The sequence below is a fragment of the Salarias fasciatus genome, chromosome 11 (assembly GCF_902148845.1).
Source record: "Salarias fasciatus chromosome 11, fSalaFa1.1, whole genome shotgun sequence".
NCBI classification, from domain to species: domain Eukaryota; kingdom Metazoa; phylum Chordata; class Actinopteri; order Blenniiformes; family Blenniidae; genus Salarias; species Salarias fasciatus.
Window position 1 is genome coordinate 19,110,150 of NC_043755.1, and position 17,151 is coordinate 19,127,300.

A 17,151-nucleotide genomic window follows, 5' to 3' on the forward strand; every position below is an offset into this window, starting at 1 on the left:
GGCCATTTTTAAGGTATCACTAGAGAAGTTAAGAGAAAAAAAACTGAAAAACTGTCATTTCTTGCAACAGGAAATTCCACTCAAATTGTTTATTTGAACCAATTTATTACCAATTTTGAATTCCTGACGTCGCTGTCAAATATTCCTCAAACCTCAGTGCAGAGTTTTACATTGATTCTCCATCGATTCCCTTCCTCCGTCCTCTGGTTTTCAATCATCTTAATGTGCCGTGAGACTCACTGCACAGCAGCTTCACTCTGCTTTATGGTTCGGAAAATGACTTGGGAGGTCCTGGCGCTTTAAAGGCGAATGGATCCTGGTAAATAAACCACGTTGTTTACTCATATTTAGCTTCTGAACGTGAGAGAAGTGGAGTTTATTGGACGTTCTTCCCCCCTGAACACTGACTGGTCTTTTAGAGCTCAGCAGACACATTCATGTAGAATTAGTGTCATCAGGGTAAACATGAGGTTGGAGAGAACAATATTTATGTTCTGATTGAGGTCTTGAACTGCAGTGAGGTTAGAAATGTCTTTCCCTTCAGTTTTCAAGCACTTTTACAACATTTTAGCCCTAAAATAACCCGATGCAACTTCAAGTGAGGATCCAAAAACCATTAACAAATATTTCTTCTTCCTCTGCATCAGAAAACAAAGTTTTTCAGGATTTACCACAGTAAGGTGTGTGTCTGTCACAATATGACATGGCTTGACTTGACTAAGTCTGCAAATCAAGGCTAATTGCAGATATAAGAAAACAGGCCGTAAATCACCTCCCCAGCCGGTCGTGGAGGCGGGCGCCGCAGCGCCTCCCGTCTTTGAGGAGGACATGGGGTCCAGATCCAGCAGGAAGCTGTCATCCAGAGCGCTGCAGTCCGACAGGAGGGAGAAACTCAGGGTGTGTCTGACGCACCGCGCCTCCAACACCTTGTCATACTGATGAGTGACTCACTTGCTGGCAGCGGTGGCGGCGGCGGCGGCGGCGGCGGGGGCCGGTGCAGTGGGGGTGACAGAGGGTGGGGGTGGTTTGGCAGGTGGACCGGGACGAGCTGGAGGCCCGCCGGGAGGCGCAGGCTTGGGTGGTGCAGCGGATGCAGCAGGCGCTGCAGAGGCCGCAGCGGCGGCGGCCGGCACGCTGTTATTAGCCGTCCCATCCTGCAGCAGGGAGGTGGCGAAGAACGCCGTTACGTAACAATGTGATTCAACAGCTTTTTAATCACACAAGCTCACAATAAATCACTGCTTGTCTTTCAGAAGACGGTGTAATTTCATTGAGGAGTGCCTCACACACAGCAAAACAAGACATTATCCTCCATAAATGGTGATTATCATGTGGCACTACATACCTTAGTGGGCGACCTGCGAAAACAACGAGAGCACAAGAGTTAGAGGGGTTAATGGTGTGCGTGCTGAAACATAATGGCTGAGATTGAGATGGAAGGCGTAAGTATCGCTCTGTTGTTCTCAAGCAGGCAGCGTTTCAGAGCAATCCCATTAAGACAACATCTGCAATTACTGGATCCGTGCTGCACTGGCGGAGTAACGGCGGCGTTAACGGCCCCTTCTGGCCACAGCTGCTCTTTAACAAAGCTTTTTTTTTTTTTTTTCTCACACACAAACTGAGAGGGGAACCTCTCCAAATCACATGCGTCTAAAGCAGGGTGGCGACACAGCTGAAGTTCAAGCTTTTTAGAATAATTCTATAGAAGTGCATCTGCATTGAAAATCACAGCACACAGAAACACGCGTTATTCCAGATGCTGTTTCTATAGAATCACTGAACAGCAACGCCAAACAAAAACAAGTGATGGGAAAAGCACTTACAAAACCTATTCTGATTGACAGAATACTTACTTTTCGTCCCTGAGTTGTGTAGAGATATAAGGAAACGTCATGTTAGACGAGTATGATGAAACGGTGCAGGTAGATCAGACAATCTGCTGAGACTTCACCACTGCTAAAAATACTGAAGCATTATGAGATAAATTTAGCTACTTACGGCTTCTTTCCTTCCAGAGTGTTCAGATGGGTCTCCAGAGACTCCAGAAGACTTTCAGGGGCCTGCAGAAAAATACAGAAAGAGGAGGTGTTAGTGATATGAGTCCTTATTGAAACAGCAGCAGCTGATCGGGATCAATCAGAGAGAAAGACACACATCAGGAGGCCCGGCGTAAGAAATGAGTTCAAACTTCATATCGTACACACACACAGCTGATCTACCAGGAAGTTGACCTTACAGGACCGACTGATAGATGCACGAAACAATACACTTAATCCATTTGACACACTTGACCTCATGAATATTTAATTTCAGGAGTTTTGACGAATAGATTAAAGGACAATGTGCAATGAGCTTCATCTGATATCTGGCTTTCCACGCACACTCACCCTTTAGCAAGACGTGTTTTCTCAGCTGACTTATATTTGTGAAGTTTGTTTTGCTATTTGCTGCTTTGTTGGACTACTTAGGGCTCATAACAGAATCTCTTCTGTTTCTGTTTTTCTCTCTCGCAGATCATTTTTAATTGTGTCGGCAGCTTTGAGGTTGGTAAATTTATCATACGCCTCATATTCACATTGTTACATTTGTCTAATTTACCCGCTAAGATTAGACACCAAATCATGATTTTTGGGCTTAATTGCTCCACAATAAGTCTTATAATAAGTCATATTTAGCTGTCCTGGAATTTAATGAAAGGAATTTTGCCTGAAGCTCCTTCAAACAATTCCTTTTTTATTATTTCTAAATCATCTTTGGCTGCTACTGTTGTCATTAATATGTTTTTTTTTATGTAGTTCTCATTCTGGAATACAGGGAAAAACACCACAGCAGAGTTGAGTTTACTGTCCATGCTCGTGGAGAAAACAGCTCGTCACAGCGCGAAGCCGCATGCTCAGCCAGGCTCACTGGGACGCGATCGCCTCCCATCATGCAGTAGGAAGGACAGCACAACCAGCAGCCAGCTTCCTGAGAGGGGTCAACGCTAATTCAGCCAATGAAATATGTTGCTTTTTTTCACTTCCCAGCTCCATTTCTTGGGTCTATCCCTCCGAACGCGGCCTAATCTATTGTCCTTTCAGCAGGCGGACGTGCTTTGTTAACGCCCTGAGAGGGACGGAGGGCGGGCTCATCACCCCGGGACTTTTAAGCGTCTGTCCTCAAGTACAAAAGGAGGCTGTTCGGCTGAGCAAGGACGGATATAATAGAGCAATTACTGAAGTGCCTCACACGTATACACCGAGCTGTCGTCTGCGGAGGCCAGCGTCTGAGTTACCGCTCCGGCCCCCTGTGGATGTGACAGCGCCAAGCCTTCAGCGCGGCGTGGATGAGGTTTTTATGATGCGACTGCCACTGCCACTGTTTGTCTTTCCTGCTCGCCGCTCTGAAAAACAGCACGCAAGTGTGCCTGGGAGATGACATAACAGCTCGGCTGAGTTTGTCTTGTTCGTGCTGACGTAAAGTCGTCCTCCAAGGGGGGCGGGGGGGGAAACTGGTATCTGAAATGAGGAATTTTCGTGTGACCGATGACGTTTAATCTGCTGCACGTGTTCTCACATGAACTATGGCTGCTTCATTTGCAGTTTTTGGCTGTTCAGCAACACTGAACACTTCCTTCCCATACCCACTTCCCCACTGTATCTTTTATCAGCAGCGCATATAAAGTTAATTTCATTTTTTTCCCCTAAAAGTCAATAATTTCTTTTCCCATGTTGTCTATTCTGTACATCCCAGTTTATGATGCATAAAAGAAGAATTAATGTAAAGCACAAAGACAGAAACAACCTTGAAGAATTTATGACTAAACCCTTCTCTGCAAGTTTGATAACATTTCTTCCCCATTCTCATTTTCACATCTTTGTGCAACTTAGAAAACTAACTGAGTGATGTTGGATACTAAAATAGGTAAAACATGAAAAGGTTTTTGAGAATGTGTTAGAACTGCACAACTGAACTGAAAAAAAAAGAATATATTAATTTAAAAAAAAATCTTGACGTTGGTGGTAAAGCAGGAAAAGTTATATTATGCCAATACTTTAAGGTTGAGTTTGGAAAAAGGCTGCAGAAAGCAACAAGGTTCTACAACATCATCGTCAAGAGAGACACTGTAGCTCAGAAACTCTCTGCAGGTTTGAACCAATCAAGCAGAGAGTTAAGTAATATGTCGCATTTTTTAATCCAACAAAACTCAAAGAGGAGATGAGTCATGAATGAAGGACACATTTTGTTGATATCTCAGCTCAGCAGACGCATTTAAAGTGAGTTGTGTTGAAATTGCACTTTGAACATTTTCACTTGTTCACGACTTCAGAGGAGATTCTGATTGAAAACGTGTAATTGAAGCACAGAGAAACATTTGGAGATGTCACTACTGATCGGTTCGTACCTCAGACTCCCTCCCGATTTGAGATCATTTTTTCAAATTTGCCACATTTATGAAAATAAACAGATCTGGAATTGCGCCCCGGTTCTCTGAACGTGCATTTCAAGACCGACCGCATCGCGGCAACATGACAAGTGTGTCCTACTTCAAAGGCTGCTTCAGATTAAAAACCCAAATTGAAACTGGCTCCATCGCAAAGTCTCCATCATGATCAGCTGCAGACGTCAAGGTTGCTGAACGTCACTGCGAGAGGCGACGAAACTCTGCTGGACTGTTTTCTCATCCTCCTCCAAATCAACAGCAGAAATGAGACGGACGGATGGATGCAGACTTCTAATGACCCCCGAACGCCACATGTGCCAGGAAGACAACTATTAAATCATGGAGCTAAGAGGGGCTAAGAGCAATATCATTCTCTGTGTTTTAAAGAAAACAGCATGTTTTTCCATTCTCAACACAAAGCAAGAAGTACTTTAATATGAACTGCCTAGAGCAGGAATCTGCAAACTTTAGAAGCAAAACAGCTGCTTTTATGATTTTTCCAGCAAAGAAAATCGTCTAGACCCATAAAACATGCTAATTATGAAAAACAGCTAAAAACTGAAGTTGTATTCACGAAAAGTCATACAATTTTGATATACATGAATATATTTTTAGATTTTGTGGCCATTTTCAATTTTTCAGATTTTTCATCTTTTTTTAATGGATTTTCCCACTTATTTTACGCATTTTGACTATTTTAGCTGCTTTAGCTTTTTATAGCCACAGTTCATTTCCTAATGGTTAAATTTCCCCCTTGTTTGTCTTTCCTTTCTTTTTCTTTTCCTAAAACAAAGCTGTCCTAGCAGGCTTAATCATTTTCATTTGACTGCTTTTCCTGTTTTTTCTTTATAGTAGTAGCAGTTTTAGCTATTTCATCCTTTTTTTTTTTTTTTTTTGAAGCAGTTCCATCTATCCTGACTATTTTTTTTCAACTCTTTATCTTATTTAGTTGTTTTTGGTCTTGAGATTAGATCATTTGTGAAAATCATTATTGTATGCAAATAAAATAAAAATGACAACAAAAGTCTTTGTTAAAACTCATTTTCCCGAAGCTTCACGCAGCTGCTACAGGGGCCGAAGAGCCGCATGCACGTCTGGAGCCGCAGGTCGAAGACATGGCCTCAAGTTTATGTGAAAGAAAGCAAATAAGCAGGTAAACAAGCATGATAATTTAATGGGAAACTTTGACACAATGACGTTTTGTAAATCCAACAATAAACCTCCATCTCTGCTCAACAACGTGTCAACATCTCCTTTATTGCCACAAGCACTAAAACAACCTCACAAACAACCAAAGAGCTGCGCAGCATGCGATCCATACCTGTCTGAGAGCAGAGTTTCCACAGCAGAACAGAGTTCAAAAAGTCTGAAACACTTTGGAAAATCGGGGCTTCTCATCCTGGGAATCAACTCATCTGGTCAGTGACCCATAAAGGAGGATGAGATTGGAAAAAGTGACTCTGACTCTCTCTGTCATGGAAACTCTGCGGTTTAGAGTTCTGCTGTGCTGTTTGCAGCGCTGCAGCAGTGACCAGGCGATCGGCCGCCCGCTCTGCAGCGTCACTCTGCATGTCTCAGCTTTCATCCAGCACATCGTCCCCAGGGTGTGTGTCCGTCTGCTTCAGTTCACCCAGAGGGAGAAAAGTTGACCTTCTCTAAGCTGTTTTGCTCCCCAAAGCTAAAGCTCTGTGCACTACTCGCTACTCACACTCTCAGCCTGAATGATCAATCTGCATCTCTGGAAGTGGGAAACAGAAAGGGGGAGGCAACAGCGGCGGTCAGTCACCAAACAACCACAGCTGGTTAGTGGCAGGGATGTGTGATCGCCGAGGAGGACAGAGCAGGAGAAAACACAACTTTACACTTCCGTGCAGGACAGTTTGACAGAAGACGGCTGTTAGTTTGCTCTGTTAGTTTGTAGCTTTACACGGTCTCACACGTCCAGCAGTAAACGTCAGAGGTCAGTAGAGGTGTTTCCTCTTACCTGAGTGAGCTCGGGGATGTCGTTTTTGTCGATTCCCACTTGCTGTAAAAGAAAGCGGCGGCGTGAGATGGAAGCTGAGGGGCAGCAGAGGAGCAGGCAGCTCACCGCGAACGCCGCTAACAGCTTACCTCGGCTATTTTAAAGAACTCAGAAACCCGAGTCATTCGAGTCAGGAACCTCTTGTAGATCTCCAGGCCGTCTTTACACTGGCTTCTCTTCATCTGGAAAAATTTTTCTGGAGACAAAGGTGGTGAAATGTGAGTGAAAGGAAATGTATTAACCACAATGACGTCCAAAAAGTGAGATATCAGACATCAGCCTGACTTTTTCATCACAGTTTTAATCAGCAACGCAGGTTAAGAACAATAGAGAAGAAACAGTGTCTGTTTCCAGTGTCTGGTTGAGATTGAATGAAAATCTAAGGTCAAACCAAGAAAGCAACACAATCCCAGCAAGACAAAGCCGATGAAGATGAAGCATTAGTTTAAACACCAAGGATGAAAGCTGAAGAGAATTCTATTTAGTGCGGCTGCTTTTATTTCAGCTGCGATCAGAACCGGCGCCGCCGTCCTGACTGACATCTGAGTGAATACATTTAAAGGATGCTAATTTGAACTGAAGGTGGAACCTGTGTATGTGCTGCTCGGCCTTTATCTATTTTATTTAAGCTAAGCTGCTGCCAGGAACCACAAATAACTGTGTAAACTCTTCGTTGCACTGTTCAGTGACACATTTACAGTCTGCCCCTTCGGTGGGATACGCTGCTGCACTTTATTCACCCAGCATGCATTTTAATTAACCCCCTGAATGTTTTTGTTGTTGCTCCGATTGATCGTAAAAACACGTCTGGACTGAGGCGTAGGGCTCACCTAGCAGGTTGATGATGCCGTCGTTGTAGCAGGCGTATAGCTTGATCAAATCTTTGAAGAGCAGGAGGAAGCAGGCGTTAATCACTCCATTGTTCAGCTCCTGTGGATGAACCTGAACACACACACACACACACACACACACAAACACAGATTCAAACCTCCACTTAACACAATCAAATGACGAATGAATGTTATTCTTCCCTCTGGTGGCCTTTGTGTATTAAAATATATAACTTGGTGTTGTCTTAGTGTAATAAATCTTCATATAGAGTGTGTAGCTAAGTGTTGTTTGGTTGTATTTTATTTGTATTTCTTTGTGATTCAAGTACAAGTTGCTATTGTCATTGCGCATCCAGTCTGATGTTGGATTATTTTAGTGTTTTAAAAATGCGTATATTGTGAATATGTTGCTAGTATAATCAGTCTTTAAAGTTTGTATATACTGTTATATATTAAAACCTTTTTACAGTATTTAAGCTACACAGACTGGTAACTATGGTGCTATTGTTTTGCTGCATATATTCTTTAAGTATTGGTATATATGTTATTCCACTGTTTTATAATGTGTAATGTGTATTGGTGAAAATGTGTCTATGTTTATAGTGTATTCAGTGTATATATTAGTGTATATACGGACACATCAGTGTTATTGGTATTATGGTGTGTTCGTTCTGTCTATAATGTTAAATATGCAAGTGCTAATTCTGAACATGTAATCTGTATAGATTAATATCTATGTTGTTTTAGTGCATATATCTCAGAAATTTTGGTATATATGTACATCTTATTGACAAATTCACAAGTATGTATTTTGTTATATGAGATATATTTATATAGTTTTTTATATAGATATTTTTCTTTTATATTTCTAAATATGTTTAAGCATGTTTTTTTTTTTTATAATGTTATACATTGGTGCATATATTGGTGTTATTTTAGTTTATTTTGAGTGAGCAAGTTTTCCAGTAGCACTCTGCCATCCATTATTAATGTCATTAAGTTGTGTTTCCTGTTTTTCCTTTAGCAAATCCAGGAAGTCTGTGACGCTGACTTGTTGCGCAGCACCGAGCGTCACTCACATTGAATTCCAGCAGAGCGTCGATCTGGCTCTGCAGGGTGGGCATCCCCTTCAGCAGCTTCTCCACCGTCATGGTCCTCATCGCTCCGTCAGCCCTGAGGCAGAAGGAAAGACACAACGTGAGGATTCAGCAGAGGCGCTTCTCCCAAACATTCACAGCTGGAAGGGAAAAAGGGTATTAAAGCTGTGATAATTGGGAGCGGCGCGGCCCAGTGACCGCTGTAATGAATCTGCTCTCTGCACCTGCCACGCAGCGTGTCTAATCTCTGCTCTGTATTTTGGTTTATGTCGCCGGAGGGACGCCGTATCTGCTAACCAGATCCGTCCACTCTGTGGGCAAGAGAAATAAACCGTCTGTATTCAATTCTGCACTCATTACAGGCACTTGGCTCAACGCCGCACACTGTCGTCTTATCGTGATGCGACCCCTGTGGGGCGATGCTCATTTTAATACACATGGAAGTAAATCCAGGCGCGTCATCCTAACACGACACACACTACATGATAATAAAATCAAACACCAAGCGCTGAGAGATACGAGCGATAAGGAGACAGGAGAGACGGTACCCCTTCTTGACGCGGCCGAAGTCGAAAGCCATCTGTCTGTAAGCGAAGGCCTTCTCGTTCAGGTAGCGGCTGTAGCGTCTGATGAATGTGGACATGTCGTAGCCTGAGGAACACACACACACAAACAAACAAAAGACCGGTAAGTTCACACACACAGGAAACTTCACGAGGGTTCAGAAGACACATAAAAATCTGAGAGATGAGAATTCACAAGACTGTTCAGACATTTAAAAACGATAAAAAGGGCTTTAATCAATACAAAGTTGGGAAAAAAAAAATGGCACGCATCAGCATCTTCGTGTTAGCCAGACAGAGGAATGTGCCGACTCTGGATATTAAAAAAAGAAAAAGAAAGAAAAGAAAACAATTTCAAGGCAAATGTGTTTCTGCAGCACCATGCAGGCACAGGGAAATAAAGAAATACATTAACCCCAGAACACCATCGCTTTGTGATTTTCACTGAGCAAACCTCTTTATGTTGTGTTATGTGTTTGCCTCAGTCTCATGGGTCTCTGGGTAGCTTCGGCATTGTCTTTCACATCTTGGAAAGCGAGTGTGCTTCCCTGCTCCAAAACCTGCTTTCAGGTGGATTTCACGCTAAAATAGTGTTACTGTATAAAATCAGGTGATCTGTCAAGGGTGAAAACATTCAAGCTCATCATAGTGACTTTTGAATTTTACTTGAATTTTAACAACCAAACAAACGAAGGTGTTGATAATTTTACCGGATGTGCATTCACTATGGATGTGGAAGAAAAACCTGTTCCATGATCGACACTGGTGTGATAAAACTCCTGGATAATACACAAGGAGAAGGCGATGGAAAGCGGTGACCACCAAATACAGCGGAGGCCTTAGACTTTGGCACTGAGTTCAGTTCTAGCATGGATTTCTGTTGGTACGCCTTATAAAATGGCAAAATTTTGAATCAAATTGTCATTTTGAGACATTCTTCAAAACAAGAGCAAACATGGAAATTCTTCTTCCCAGCAATGCTGACTTTATAACGGCACGAGCTGAAGAAGGTTCAAAACTTTGGACGTGCCATAAGAAAAGAAAGTTTCCGACAGAGAGAGTTCATGATGCTAATGCAATAAGCCAACTGGGCTGCAGGCAGCTGGTATAAAGAAATCTTGTAATCCCATCTTTAATCTGTTGCGGAGCATAGAATATTATTGTTTATCTCAACTGGAAACTGAGATTTATTGAGGGAAGGAAGATTAAGAGAGTTTGTCCGTCTGATGCCTTCAGAGTTTTCTAATGTATTTAACACTCACCATGAGAGCCAGTTTTGTCCAGGAAGTTGCTGAGGTTGAACAAAGTGTTTCTCGATGCCAGGAACTGGAGGAATTTCTGTTTGGACACAAACACACATATAAATATAATCTTGAGAGTCTCCAGTAATGAATATATGAGTTTTCTGTTTAATATGTTTGAAAAGAGTCATTTAACAAGAAAACTGTGAATCTCTAGAGGAGTCAGCAGGTGTGATTTTAGTATTTAATTGTATAAGAGAGGAGAGAGGAGTCTGTTCTAGAAACAATGCTGCAGGCTTCATCAGTGGGCGAGTGTCAGCAGAAACAGAGAGAACGCTGGGAATTCATTTCATCTAATGAATATAAATAAAAACAAGCTCTAATCCCTTTGTTCACAGCTTCTGTGAGCCTTTTAATCCACACCTCACAGATTATCGCACGTTTCTGAAAATAAATCACCTTTTCATGTCATCCGTACATGAGCTGAGCTCGTCTGTGTGTCTGAACAGGCTGGAGTTTAACTCCGGAAAACCAGAGTTCGCTTCCATCTGACACCAGCTGTGTCGACGGCAAAGGTTAATGCTGTTATCTTCCTGTTGCTAAATCTGCTGTGCTGTCAGTCAGGGCATGCTGGGAAAAGTAATCCCCACGCTGTGTAGTAATACCTTAGAGGAGGAGACAGCAGGGAAAACTCATTCTCAGGAAAATCACTCTCTTTCCTGATGAGCATCCCTGCATCGATGGTTATTTTCCCTTTTGTGCTATCAGCTCTGTATGTGTTCGGCTGGGTGTATCTTATTGCTGATTCAGCGCCTGTGACCAGCTTCTGATGTCGGAAAATCAGCAGGTCAAGAGGTCAGGACCGGAGGAATCCCTCTGTTTATCCCAGGACAGCAGCTACAGCCGCGAATAGTTGACATTCAGATAGTATAGGGCGGAAATCTGGGTTGAATCCCAGACCTGAACCAGCATGGTGTCTAATAATGTACTTCTATAAAGTGGAGAATGTCCAAAATAAGAGAAGAATACAGAAAAACTTGACTTTTTGCTGACTCAAATATCCCAAACTCCACAGCATTAAGTGAAGATAAAAACAAGGCTGCATTGAAAACCTCCTGATCATCCACTAAGAACAGCTCCAAGTGCCAGTTTCAGCTTTCAACTGAATTGATTGTGACACACTGTGACAAGCAGGTCTAATAAGAATTAAATGTGGCTTCATCAGTTTGGAACATTTAATCATGACTTGGTGTTTTCTGTTTTTAATCAGCCTGGTTATCCATTATCATTTCAAAATGAATAATATGCACTGTTGCACGTTGTAATTGTGACTCTAATAAGTTGAGCCGTTCCCACAATATGAGACGCTGCGTCACTGAGAGAAATCAACTCTTTGTGCGTGAATCTGTGTTCCTGCTTCAGTGTGTTGTGTTTGTTCAGTTATTTGTGTGTGGATGGTTTCTTCAGGGAAGGTTAAACACACAGAGTGTGTGTTCACTTAAAGCTCCTTCCTGTGAAGAAATCTTATCTATAATGTTACCTCATGGATCAGGCTTGTGTATGAGATCAGCTCTGACAGCAGATTGTCGCTCTCCACTGAATCAGAGGTGACAACCGCGTCAATACAAACCTCGTCCAGTGTGACATCTGCCAATGCCTTCAGGGAACAAAGCAATGGAGCCATTCCTCTCACAGCCTCATCCTTCTCCTTGATGTTTTTTTACTTATCAACCCAAACCTAAATTTGATTCGATCCACCTACCCTGACTCGGTTCTCTATTAAATTCCAGCTGGCGATCAATAAGCCCTCACCTCGTTGCCGTGCACCATGAGGTGGTGCGTGGTGATCAGGGCTTTGAAGACCACCACCCAGCTGGCGTTGCCCACCCTCTCCATCAGCGTGTCGGCCATCTGGGGGACGTTGACATTGGTTTCCTGGGTGGCCTGGATCAGGTCTGAGGAGCAGGGAGAACAGGAAGTCAGCTCTGTGATGTAAAGTCTTCACACAAACAGCTGCACGGATCATGGGAGAAGACATCTGGGTGAGAAATCACATACAGTAGAGCACCATAATAAACTCCATGATCCTGTTGCGTCAGAGCTTTGATAGATTTCACACTCCCACAGCTCATTTTCTCATTAACTGATCGTCCGGATTCCCTATCTGCAGGCCTTTACTGACGGTCCGCTGCCTGTTCACTCTTTAGTGGAAACAAGATCAATCTGTGAAAACAAAAGCAGACGTCCCAGAAATGACCCGGCGAAGCGTTTCTTTCAAGCTGAACTGTATTGAGATGAGAAGCTTCTCAATAAGCCGCAACTGGCCTGCTATGAGTCACGCAGCGGTCTCTGCAGCCCGCCATTAATACCAGCACAGCACAGGCAGTGAAGAGGAGCTACATCACACAGAAGAGACACACTGACAAAAAAAAAAAAAAAAAAAACAGAAATCAGAGAGAGATTGCAAAACATGTGTAGTTATTGGGTTGAGAAATAGGGTAGACTATAAAAAGCAGTGAATTCCTGGTACAATCTAATATATGAGGCCTATCTAAAGTCGTGTTTGCTTCCTTCCGTTTCTCCGTCGGGGAGATGACCGATACGTTTCTGAGAAGGAAATCACTGGTAGATAGAGGAGCTGTCCTCCATACATCTGCGAATATCTGCAAGTGGAGAATCGGGCCTGTATTGACACTGGGTGATGGACAGGGAGAGGGAAAGACATGACTGGTGTCATATTAAAATCCTTGATTCAGCAGAGCAGGGCGGATTTCCAGCCATTTCTGTTGAGTCCTGTGATTCATTAGTGCTGTCATATCAATGTCTGGACACTTACTGGCAGCTCAGAAGTGGTGCTGGATCCTCCTGAGCCCAGGGGAAGTGTAATGCCAGTAACCACGTCAAATACCCCACAGTGCAGTCCATCAATAGTTATCACGGCATCAAGGAATGAGGGATGTTTTCAACAAGTTAGAGTTCAGAAAATGATGACTTTTGTTTTGCTTCATCTTTCTAAATTCAGCAACACAACCTCAGATCAAGGTCAAAAAAAGTTTGACTTCCTGAGTCAAAGCACATCCACCTGTTAATTTGTGGGTTCTGAAATTCAGTCCCCATACTCAGTAGGGTTACAGTCGATGTGCCTGTTGTTCTGTTTTTTTTTTCCCTCATTTGATTCAACCTGGGGTGTGTCAGACACCGTCACAGTAGGAGGGGTCTGGTATTGTGGTGTGTGAACCTGTCTCACGGGGTCCAGCTTTCTGAAATGTGTGTGAGCTCCTTTGTGGATGCTCCAGAAAAATACGATTACAGGAGATCCACAGCCTGACGAGAAACATATTGATCAAAAACTGCAACATGACGAAGTCTTTAACTATCAGGGAAAAAACCATCATATTGCAGAGAAGAGCTGCACGACACACACACTGTGAGGTTGACAGACTGATATAACAGTTGTGAAATTAGTTGTGTTTTTTACAATGATAAACTAAATGTTTTTAATGTAGACAAGCTTTAAATGGAATTTTAAAACTCTTAATGAATCACATTCAGTCAATCTGCAGAACATTTTCAGGGAATGAAAGCATTTATCCCTAACAGAGAGTCCTTTAAACCAAAAATATTCAATTTAAAAACAACCACATTGTTGATGCTTTGTTTGAACATTTCCATCAGAATGACTTTCATTGTTTTTTTGGGGTTTTTTTTTTCCACAGCAATCAACTGTTTTTTGGTTTACATAAGCTGCCTGCACATCTTTCTTCCCCTGATTAAAACCAAACATGGCCGCCGCAGTATGTTGGGAATGAAAATGAATGACTAATGATGCAAAAATGTGCTGAAGGTCACTTTGCTGTGGCTCTGTTGCTTCCTCTATCATGCTTTCATCATGCAGTAAGGATAGTAAGACAGGAACTGCACACACACACACACACACACACTCACACACACACACATACATGCACACACTAAGTGTGAAGGATAATCCCTGCAGGGCTGATGATTCAGCGGCCTGCATCCTCCGATGCTCTCCATTCCTCTGTCTGTCTGTCGGTTTGTTTCACTCTGTTTCTACTCCCTCCTCTGAAGTCCAGCTCTTCTGTGACGCTGCGAGACAAATATTAATGTACTTCATGAAAGATGTGAGAGCACACCCACAGAGGGGGGTGAACCTCCCCTGACCTCCCTCACCCTTTTTGAACGCCAATTAGTTGGCGATACGTTTCTGCAGTCGGAAGCGAGTCGGAGTCGTGCAGAAGCAGAGAGTCTCGGCTCTGATTGAGATGCTGAGCCACACTTCTGCAGGATCTCCTGACTCACAGTCTCTCCCCGCCGCCATGCTCAATTATTTATGTGTGTGAGTGTGAGTAAGACACAGAGGGCGCAGCGTGGACACGGCACACACGCGCACTCATCCCGGGGAGCAATCATTTACATGCTTGAAGCCTCTTTCCATTTCCTTAACGTGGCGACGTACGGCAGATGGGATCATGAATATTTTCATGCTCCTGCTCACTCTTCAAGCAGTCGCTGACGTTGCGGGGCTGGGCTGCGTTATATCCTACATTAAATTCTAACAGTCCCACAAGGCGACACTGTAATTTTCAGACAACACCCGATTTGCATGGCAAACGCTTTCATGTTTGTGTCTCGGTGATCCGACAGGATTTCCCTCCTGCTCAGCAAGCTGGGTGAATGACTCCATGTCTGTTTCTCTGAAGTGTGTGAGGAGGAATGAAACACACGACAGTCTCATAATGTGTATCGCAGCATAAGGCACTATCAGAAACATCTGTTTTGATCCAAAAGCAAAAGGAAAAAGAAAAATCTTGCTAGTAAGATGCTTTTTAATAGTCTGTTCTGGTGACTGTTCTGTAATCAAACTGATTTTATAACCCTAATTACTCTTTTCTTCATTGTGAGTGTTTTATTGCATGTTGTCTAAACTAAAGGAACATAAAAATTACCTCTTTGTCAGTTATTGTAGTGGGCAGCACCTTCAGCACAGCTAAAGAGAGAAAGTGTTTCCACACAGGGGACGTTTAAAGATCTTGAGTCAGCTACACTCCGGAGCTTCGATCCCTGTTGAAAACCCCGTGGGCGTGCATGACCGAGAAAAATAAACCTGATTTAGCTGAAGATTGAAACTAAATTCTGAAGAAATCAAGATCCAAGCAGCGACTGTCAGTGGGGTGACTGCCTTCTCTCTTCATTGAACTACTCTGAATGTGAATGATTTTAGCTGTTTAAGTTCATTCAACCACATTATTTGACAGCTTCTGAGAAAATGGTTTTTAAAACGCTAATTTCTGAAAGCCTAAATGAAAAACGTGCATCTCTTTGTTAAAGAATTATAGCTGCTAAACTACAAGTTGACTGAACCCGGATGAAGAGTTGTTGGACGTCCTCCAGATGTGGGGCAGTGGGCCGTCTCCAGCTCCTCACTCCTTCACAAAAACACTTATGAATGAAACGGAAAAAAAAAAAAATCCCGACATGGTCGGATGTATGGCGTCAGAGTTTTTGCACAGTGGATCACTTTGCACTGAATTAACCTGGATCAACTTGTCTGACGCTGACTGATGGACGAGGAGCGAGGGAGAGTGCAGCCATGTATAGTTTATGAGGTGAGGCAGCATTGATTTCCTCTTCTGTTGATTCCGACATGTGGAAGTGCCTCTGAATCTCCCGCAGCACGCTAAAAGGTGACACAGAGCTTTAACATGTCTAAATTCTCAAAGCATGAAATCAAATTAAAGCAACGACCAGTACTGACACCAGAGCCCATCGGTGCAGGTCTGGAAGGGTCCGCAGCATGGCGGGAGACGCCATGTTGACGAGACGGGAGACGGGAGCGTAGGAGCAGCCAGCGCTGCCATGGAGGAGTGGTGCTATTGAACGGCTGCGAGTAATTGCAGAGTGAGTCCGTCCAGCTGCAGGAGCGACTGATTACAGCTATAGTCACATCTACACTTAAATCCCCCAAATCCCGAGCAGTTTTCAGGGTGCTGTGCTGCGGATGAAGAAGCAACTGAGACGTAACTGTTCATGATTTTTCTCTCCCACGTGTTCATAATGTGCGCATACTGAGATCGTTGTCTTCAGAGGATGCAGTTAGCTGCAGGAAGATGCTCTAAAAAGCACTTCTTGAAAGAAACATAAGCTGAACATGTAAACAGCAGCTTGACACTGAATATAAAGGTACATTTTATGTGAGGCTTCTGATGTATTGATTACCTGGAGAGGCTAATGCTAAGGATATTTACAGCGAGAATAATGAGAAGCACCTAATATCATAAATTTAATTTTAATAAAATAGTGACTGTTATGGCCACAGCTTTGTGAAACGCTAACAGTCATCTCAGTGAAAGACAGCAGGAAATCGCCGTTCAGCAACAAGCCTGCTGAAATCAAACATATCACTTTACTTCATAATAAGAATCAAGTGACGAAGAGTAGCAGCACGACAGTAATTCTTGACTTTCATGTCCCAAAATTTGATATTTCTAAATCTAATCTTGTCCTCAGGATTGTTTTTACTGCCAACATCAGGGCTGATTGAGTTTTCTGCTGCAGCCTGAGACCATCACAGAACATCAGTCGCGTCCTTCGTTTGAAGCCCGGGGAAGTTCAGCCTGTTACACAAGGTTATTCCTGTGATGGGTCTTTTAATAGCTTCGACATATAATTGTAGAGGAAACTGTGCATGCAGAGAAATCTCCGTCCTCCTCCAGTCCGTGGTTCAGCGGCAGATCCCGAGACTTTCATCTCAGCGAGCAGAAAGAGTCGTTCATGGGGGATTTGTTCATAATGCGATAAGACAGGCGAGGAAAAGCAGAAACAAACCTGTTTGAATGGGAGGAGCCTAGAAACAGACAACAGGCCGAATAAATGCAGCGCCTGTTATTCGAGGGTGGTTGTAAAGCTTATATCAGGTAGGATCTGTGCTCTGCTGACCGACACGCTGTCAGATA

The 17,151-nt window shown here is 43.2% G+C and overlaps 1 protein-coding gene across 1 annotated transcript in view; it reads right to left on the reverse strand.

Moving 5' to 3' along the window:
* Window positions 1-17,151, reverse strand: part of snap91a (synaptosome associated protein 91a) — a 43,798-nt gene that overhangs the window by 13,125 nt on the left and 13,522 nt on the right. Inside the window, exons 2-12 of the mRNA XM_030102152.1 lie at window positions 11,990-12,132; window positions 10,199-10,274; window positions 8,922-9,024; window positions 8,356-8,449; window positions 7,277-7,388; window positions 6,536-6,642; window positions 6,408-6,449; window positions 1,999-2,060; window positions 1,346-1,358; window positions 952-1,154; window positions 773-867 (exon numbers count right to left, since the gene is read on the reverse strand). Of these exons, the coding sequence (XP_029958012.1) occupies window positions 773-867; window positions 952-1,154; window positions 1,346-1,358; window positions 1,999-2,060; window positions 6,408-6,449; window positions 6,536-6,642; window positions 7,277-7,388; window positions 8,356-8,449; window positions 8,922-9,024; window positions 10,199-10,274; window positions 11,990-12,132 (1,050 nt within the window). The remainder of the gene's footprint in view (window positions 1-772; window positions 868-951; window positions 1,155-1,345; window positions 1,359-1,998; window positions 2,061-6,407; window positions 6,450-6,535; window positions 6,643-7,276; window positions 7,389-8,355; window positions 8,450-8,921; window positions 9,025-10,198; window positions 10,275-11,989; window positions 12,133-17,151) is intronic.